This window comes from Lepidochelys kempii, chromosome 2, assembly GCF_965140265.1.
Source record: "Lepidochelys kempii isolate rLepKem1 chromosome 2, rLepKem1.hap2, whole genome shotgun sequence".
NCBI classification, from domain to species: Eukaryota; Metazoa; Chordata; order Testudines; family Cheloniidae; genus Lepidochelys; species Lepidochelys kempii.
The window spans coordinates 74,328,885-74,337,174 of NC_133257.1; the positions used below are offsets into that span (position 1 = coordinate 74,328,885).

At 39.0% G+C, this 8,290-nt stretch overlaps 1 protein-coding gene across 1 annotated transcript in view; it reads left to right on the forward strand.

Annotated features, from left to right (window-relative positions):
• PRKDC (protein kinase, DNA-activated, catalytic subunit) overlaps positions 1-8,290 on the forward strand; it is a 154,490-nt gene that overhangs the window by 142,514 nt on the left and 3,686 nt on the right. The window contains exons 81-85 of the mRNA XM_073331241.1: positions 4,178-4,267; positions 5,242-5,313; positions 5,400-5,601; positions 6,140-6,328; positions 7,959-8,098. Coding sequence (XP_073187342.1) covers positions 4,178-4,267; positions 5,242-5,313; positions 5,400-5,601; positions 6,140-6,328; positions 7,959-8,098 — 693 coding nt within the window. The remainder of the gene's footprint in view (positions 1-4,177; positions 4,268-5,241; positions 5,314-5,399; positions 5,602-6,139; positions 6,329-7,958; positions 8,099-8,290) is intronic.

The window sequence follows — 8,290 nt, forward strand, 5'->3', positions numbered from 1 at the left end:
AACATGGAGTTTGTAATCATCTATGATATTACCATCACTATTTCCTTATCAACAGATTATGATTTTACAAGTGAAGGATTTTGATCTCTTGCTTTGAACAAGCAGGAAGTGAACTTAGGTCAGGAAGGAGAGAGAGCTACTTAGAAAACTGTGTGTTCAGCAATGAGTCAGTAATTGAGGATATTGCCTGTAACCACATGAAATACAAAAAGTCTATCAGAGTTTAAAAGAAATGTTGCCTTTGCATGAAGAGTGGATTTTAGAAATTCTGGTTTTCAGTCTCCTGGCTGTTGGTTTTCAAAGGAATGAATGTTTGTAGGATCAGATAAATTCTAATTTTTCAATCTTGATTATCTTTGTGAGGCTTTAGAAATAACTTTCACTAACCTGCTTTGTTCCCATTACACAGTTTTGTTTAGATTTGTCTAAATATTGGCATGATTCATTTGCAAGCTCTCTTGTTTTTGAGCCAGGGTGTGGAATCAAGTCCAACACCAAGGCTCACATCCAGGTTGACACATCAGTTGCATTACTGGTTGTGTCCTTCAATTGAGACATTTAACTGTGCTCCTTTCTGCCTGTGTTCTGTTTGTACAAAACCAAGTTAACAATCATTTGGCACTTTTCCAATAGAAATGAGAGCTGTGAAAAGATTCTTTCTCCATTTTCCAAGTGGGTGGTGGAGTAATCACTGAGCATGTGAGAACTACTGTATTTGCCTACAAAGTCTCTGCATTACAGCACCTAGCTCATTGCTTTGCGATGGGCTTGTACCTTGAGTGAGAAAGGGGTCATGTAGATCCCATTCTGGGTGGTGGGAAAGTTGAGGAGGAGGGACCATGATGTGCAGAAAAAAAAAGAGAATTCTAATATGTAGGGTAAGTACATAGAAATGTATGTTTGTGTCTTTGTGAAAACTGTTTTATAATTTAAAACATAAACCTATTGTTGTAAATACAGTTTATTAATTATTTCCATACTTGGCTGAGGGAACAGCAGCATTCCCAAAGGAAATACTGATGAGAATTCCCACTGGCTAAACTTCAGTTTAAGGGAGCGGGAAAAAAACCTAAAATAATTATACAAGGATTTGGAATTTCTTTGCTTTGCGTTCTGCAAAGCAGAGACACCAGGCAGCCTGGATACTAATCTTCTTCTTCTACCCTTAGTCCCATCTGTATGTGTCAGCTCTTCGAGTCTGGCTTTTCCATTCCAGTTTGTCTTGAAACAGTTGCTTGGAAACTCCACAGCTAATCAAATCCTCTTGTATGACATCCATTCAACTACTTTTGGGTCTTCCAACCCTTCTCTTACCCTCGATTTCTAAATTTAACACTGAGTTTCCTATATATTCTTCTGATCATCTTTTCACACACCCAAACCATACAAGCTTGGATTTCCTCAGCTATTCTATAATTGGTACTACCTTCACACTTCCCCTACTTCATTCATTCCAAACATGGTCCATCCTTGCAACTTCAAGCATCCATCTTAACAGTTGCTTTTCTACTATATTCCAGATCTGCTCCTGTCTCTTCCTCAGTGCCCAGTGTTTGGAGCCATACAAAAGGGCAGTCCTAATTACCATCTTACAAATCTTCAGTTATTTTTCAATTTGATAGGCGTTTTCCTATTACAGATCATTCTGCTCACTTCTCTCCATTTAGTCCATCCCTTTCCAGTGTTGCTTGTAAGTTTGTCATTGAGTTTACCTTCATCCTGTACTATTGAATCTAAATACTTGAACTTCTGTACCTTTGGTAGTGGTTCCCCCTTCCCCCCACCATACTTAGACTCATTGCCTTCCTGCAAATATACTTCAAATGTACAGGCCATATTTCTGCTGATTTTTTTTCATGCCATTTCTTTTAAGTACACACAATTCTATCTCTCTCAATCTTTTTTGCTCTCTCCCATGAACACTACATCATCTGCACAAAGCATGCACCAGGAAGCCACTCTGAATGTTTTCTGTAAGTCCATCAAGCACCAACATGAACAAAAAGGGGCTGAGCATTGATGTATTCCAACTTTACTAGAATCTGTTCAGTTTCTCCACAGGGCCTTTTAATTGGTAACAGCACCCTTGTACATGTCCTGGACAAGTCTGATGTAGTCTTCGGGTATCCGTTTCAATCTCATACAGATCTGAGAGCTGACTTCTCTCAGAACATTGTCTTAAGCCTTCTCAAGATCGATGAATACCATCTGCAGAGTTTTTCTCTTTTCTCTATATTTTTCCACAGGCAGTCTTAATGCAAAAGTAGCATCCATTGTTGACTTGCCTGGCATGACTCCAGCCTGATAGTCACTGACCTTCACTTCTCTTCATAGTCTCTTATCCTAACTTTTCCCCATATCTTCATTGTGTGCATCATAAGTTTAACGCTGTCATAGTTGCCACGGTCTTTTATGTCTCTCTTTCTCTTAAATATTGGTACTAGTGTGCTCTTTCTCCAGGCATCAAGCAGCTTCAGTCCTCATGATGAAATTAAACAGTTGTGTCAATATGTTCATGTCTACTTGCCCCAGGGGCTTCCATACTTCTGCTGGTATGCGGTTGGGGCTGAGATCTTTCTTTTTCATGTTCCTCAATACTTCTGCAACTTCCTTCTAGGACTGATGCCACCAGGCCCTGGGTTGGTTTTATATATGGCTTAGTTACTTTGGATTCTTTTCATTCATGAGCCTTGCAAAGTAATTTCTTCACTGTTCCTTAATCTGGTTCTCATTGATTAACGTATTTCCACTTCCATCTTTTAATGACTTTGAAATGAAGGAGGGTGAGAGAGAAATATATAGACTGGCAAAGACTCACGATAAGAGAACTAAAGACATTGTTGAGATCAGTCTGGATACTAATACTTTACTAGAATATTCCATCTGAGAATAACAAAGACCCCAAACCATTAATTAACCTCAGAATATCCTCTGTATCCTAGGAAAAGAAGGGACGTTGTGTACATCTCACTTCACCCTCTACTAAAAAGCATTCAGGCCTTTGGTGGAACACAGCTGTTTAACAGCGCACAGCAACATTACACCTGATCTTACAGGAAGAAAAAAAAAAAAAACTGCAGGAGCAATTTAAGTAGGCACAATGGAATTATGTGACTAGGAAATTGGCCAGGGCAGCGAAGGTAGCACTCTTCTCCCTTATGGAAAAATATGATGGGACCTGCATTAAGTTACGAGAGGTCAGGACCTCAGCTTTACATATTTTTTCCAAAGACAGAACCTTCAACTGCACACAGTGCCTCTTAGGGGCCAGCGTGGGTAACAGGTTCAGTAACAGGGATAACTGTGCCTCATACCAACTTCCAACTGAGGGTCTCCAGGCTGTTACAAACCATACATTAGGCATCTAAAGACCCTTATGATAATAGGAAGTATTAGTCTTAACCCCATTTTTTATAGATGGGGGGAAAACTGATGCACAGAAGTGACCTAACTTGCCCAAGGTCAGACAGGAAGCCCTAGGGTAGGCCTTTGACCACAGTCTTTTCTTCCTCCCAGTACTGAGAAAATGCCACCTACTGAACCACAGCACAATTTCCTATAGCAATTAAGCATTTATTTAAAGGTCTCTTATTCAGATATTGACTTGTCCTTACCCTCCTTACCTTGTTACTATCTATGAGAAGCCCAGAGCAGCACAGCTGGAGATCATAGACAATTGTTTTAAGGATAGGAGGGCATGGACAATTTGAATCTTTCCACTATATGCTTTCTCTTTACTGTAGTGTAGATTCAGACACTGTATGCTCTCTGTTTAGAACAACCTGGCAAAATTCCCCTTGCTGCAGGTGAATTAAAATACCATTCAGGTTTTTCTTTATTATCAGTTAGCATGGTAAAAAGTGGTCAAATAGATTTTTGCATGAATTACTAAATTACTAAATTTTCAAGACCCTTCTTTTCAAGGCTGCTTTAGGATCAATTTATGCTCTCTCACTTCCTTCTCAAGGAACACTTGCTGTTCCTACAGAGAAAAACAGTTCAACAAAATGCACCAAGTCAAAGAGTCCTGTGGCTGGTGAAGGCCTGTCTCTAATATTTGTTTTGTATGAGCTTGGTTGCAAAATATTTGCACTTCACTCTGGTTTACTGTATTTTGTTTTGCATTTTGTGCACACAAAAATGTAGATAAATCACCCCTCCTTTTGTTTGTCTGCAGCCGAAAAGGACCTTGTATCATGTACAGTGACTGGCTGACCAAGATGGCTGGGAAGGAGAAAGGCATTGCACGCTATAAGACTATGTACAGGTAAGTCTCATAGTTACGTACTTTTCAGGAAAACAGTTGGTAAGAAACATCTACAAAATGTTTTTGGTAGAATTTGCTGAATCATCTAAACCAAAATGTTCCAGGGACCATGTTGATTTTGATGAAATTCTGCCAGAAACCAGGTAGGGTTCCAACAGAATCCTGCCTTGTGTCCTGCCAGCTTTTCCATTCACGTCCTTGACAGCCCATCTAGTAGGCTGACACAGAGGAGAGAGCCTAAAAGCCCAGGATTACCAACACCAGCCTGCCCCACCAGGTTGTCTGCCCCCCAAGCCAGGGCTTACAGTGCAGCTGTGTGGAAAATGGTAACTCTGCTTCACCGAGAACTTCAAAATATTGGACTTTTGTTCCAAACTGGAGCTAAACCAATTTTTTAAAATCTCAAAATCCTCCACAAAATGAAATAGAGTATTCTCTGGCCTGCTCTAATACTGATCCTTGTAGGCAATGAAAGTTAGGTTCTGAGTTACTGATTATGAATGGTTGAAATTGGCATGCTCCTTGAATCATTCCCTGCATCTCTTGCTTTTTAATGGATATTTTTGATCTGTTCTGTGTGTGCTTGCTGAGGGATTTAAATTGCAGAGACCTACTGAGACCTACAGAGGGGATTGTCCAATTGTATTTTTAAGTTTCTGATTGTATTTCTGCATTAACATTGAAGCTTATCCCATTTATTTTATTTTCTCCCTGATTTCCACTGTATTGAATTGATACATTAGGAGATTTCACTCTGGGAATGGCTGCCTGGAAAATAGGTATTTTCTGTCTTCCTAGGAACAAACAACATTTTTTCATCTTTTCTCCTCTGAATTTGAGGAAACACTCTTTGTGATTGGTACAGAGTTAAAGAAAATGTTAGTGCTTTGATGTAAGAACCCAGATTTTCTTAAGCGTTATATCTTTTCATTGTACAGTTTCAGTAACTAGTGCATTCTGTTGTTGACTTGCAGTAGAGCTAATCGTACAGAAACAGTCCTGTCTTTCAGAAACAGGGAAACCAGTGTTCCAGGAGACCTTTTAAGGTGAGTACACTGTCCTTTACTGTGTGTTGTTTACAAAAGCTATATTAATGTTTGTTTCACAATATCTGACTTCTGTTTTTGTTAAGGAGAGCATTTGTTAAGATGAGTAGAGCTCCTGAGGCCTTTCTATCTCTGCGATCCCATTTTGCCAGCTCTCATGCACTGATGTGCATCAGCCATTGGATTCTTGGTATTGGAGACAGACATCTGTCCAACTTCATGATTAATATGGAGACAGGTGGCATGGTGGGAATAGACTTTGGACATGCATTTGGTTCAGCGACGCAGGTATTTTTCCTCTAATCCTTTTCTGTTGACTACTCTATTGGGTGTCTTGGGGGCTGGCAGTATCTTAAGTGGATGGTGGTCAATCAATTACTTTATATTTTGTATTGAATTTAATTTAAAAGTATTTTATTTCTGCTGAATTTGATGATTACTCATACTTGACACCATAAATTAAGCAAATGATTCTAGTTAACACTAGAACAGAATCTTTTCCCGAATAACTTGTCTGATGCTAACAGGTTGATAAATTCTACAGTTCTATGTGGAGAGCAAAGTATTTTTTTAATATGGGTATCAGTATTTGATGCTTTTTGAAAATGAGAAGGCCTTGCTCATCCATGCTTTCAAACAGTAGTTATTGACAAATATTCATAGCCATAACTTTTACGCAAGAGCAATCTGGTTTCAGTGGGCTCCAAGTTATTTTCAGTTCACTAGCCAGCAATGTTTTAAGGTTCACACAAAAGACTTCTTTGTAATCCTTCAGTTTTAAGGTTTCTTAATTCATGGGTTTCACTTTTTCTTTGTTCTTGTGTAGTTTCTACAAGTGCCAGAGTTGATGCCTTTTCGTCTAACTCGCCAGTTCACTAATCTGATGTTGCCAATGAAAGAATCAGGTCTCATTTATAGTGTGATGGTACATTCCCTAAGAGCCTACCGCACAGACCCAGACCTCCTGATCAGCACTATGGACGTGTTTGTAAAAGAACCTTCCTTAGACTGGCAGGTAGATTTTTTTAAATTTTTTTTTTTGTTCTTTCCTTTTTGCCTTTCTATTCATGTACAAAGTCTAAAGTTGATTAGTTTTGTCTTTGTTTGATCATTTTTCGTGATAGAACAAGGAAGTCTTTCCTAATAGTCAGCTTACATTTCCCTTGTATCTTTATCAGCAGCTTTATTGAGCTAGGGAATAATCTTTCAGAGGTACTGGCCAAGTTCTTGCAACATGTAAAATAAGACACCGATCTCTTACAGGGGTGAGAGATGGACTGGATAGAGTGATAGATTTTATCCATTTCTAATTTGTGTTGTTTAGTTTAATTTCTGTATTGAATGAGTGATCTTGAGATCTTCAAATGTTTATGGTGATTCATGCTATCACCCTATGTAGTATAAATACAGTATTTTCAATTTGTCAAACAGAGCAACTCTTAGTTTCATTTACAACATGCATTTCATACAATGTGCTGTTTATGAAAATACTTCAGAAACCAGTTACTGAATTATAAGTTTGAGTATAAATATTTTCAGACTACCTACAACCATATAGAATTTGCTAAATGGATGTAATTATGTGCAATAAATTATTCCTTAGTTTTAGAGGCAGCAAAACTTTGAGATTTCACTCAAGCAGGTCAAAGTAGAGCTTAAGAAGATGTCTTTTCCTATGTTCAGGTTAGCGTTGTTCATCCACTATACTGAATCTGCAGAAATACAAATGTTTGTCATATTTTCAGTTGCAAAGTAACTTAAGTCACAAACAGAAGTAAATTTCCTCTAAATATCCTGCCCTCCACTTTCTTTGCAACACAGGTTATTTGCTGACTTGTTCCTGAGGATGTGGGTGGCTGTGAGAATGTAGGCGAGGTTTAGGAGTATGGTTATCTATCTAAAAAGAAAAGGAGTACTTGTGGCACCTTAGAGACTAACCAATTTATTTGAGCATAAGCTTTTGTGAGCTACAGCTCACTTCATCGGATGCATACTGTGGAAAGTGTAGAAGATCTTTTTATATACACACAAAGCATGAAAAAATACCTCCTCCCACCCCACTCTCCTGCTGGTAATAACTTATCTAAAGTGATCACTCTCCTTACAATGTGTATGATAATCAAGTTGGGCCATTTCCAGCACAAATCCAGGTTTTCTCACCCCCCGCACCCCCCCCTCACAAACCCACTCTCCTGCTGGTAATAGCTTATCCAAAGTGACCACTCTCCTTACAATGTGTATGATAATCAAGTTGGGCCATTTCCAGCACAAATCCCCCCCCCCCCCCGACCTTCGTGTTAAACCCTGGATTTGTGCTGGAAATGGCCCAACTTGATTATCATACACATTGTAAGGAGAGTGATCACTTTAGATAAGCTATTACCAGCAGGAGAGTGGGGTGGGAGGAGGTATTTTTTCATGCTTTGTGTGTATATAAAAAGATCTTCTACACTTTCCACAGTATGCATCCGATGAAGTGAGCTGTAGCTCATGAAAGCTTATGCTCAAATAAATTGGTTAGTCTCTAAGGTACCACAAGTACTCCTTTTCTTTTTGCGAATACAGACGAACACGGCTGTTACTCTGAAACCTGTCATTATCTGTCTAATTTATGATAAACGAAGAAAAATATTTTCTCTTATTAGAATTTTGAATTGAAGCAGTTGAAAAAAGGCGGCACGTGGTCTAAGGAAGTAAACACAGCTGAAATAAACTGGTATCCCTTGCAGAAAGTGAACTATGCCAGAAGAAAGCTGGCAGGTTCCAATCCAGCAGTACTCACCTGGTAAGACAGTCTCTCCCTTGGATTTCCAAGTCCTTTAATAAGAACCTTTGCAGCTGAAAGAGTCAGGGACTTGTTACCTTCAGACTTAATGGGAGAAAAGGAAGACAAGGGGGCAATTTAATCATTTTGCTTCTTGGCAGAGTGAATTGTTTTTGGGTACAAAAGGTGTCTGAATCATCTTACCAGCCAAAC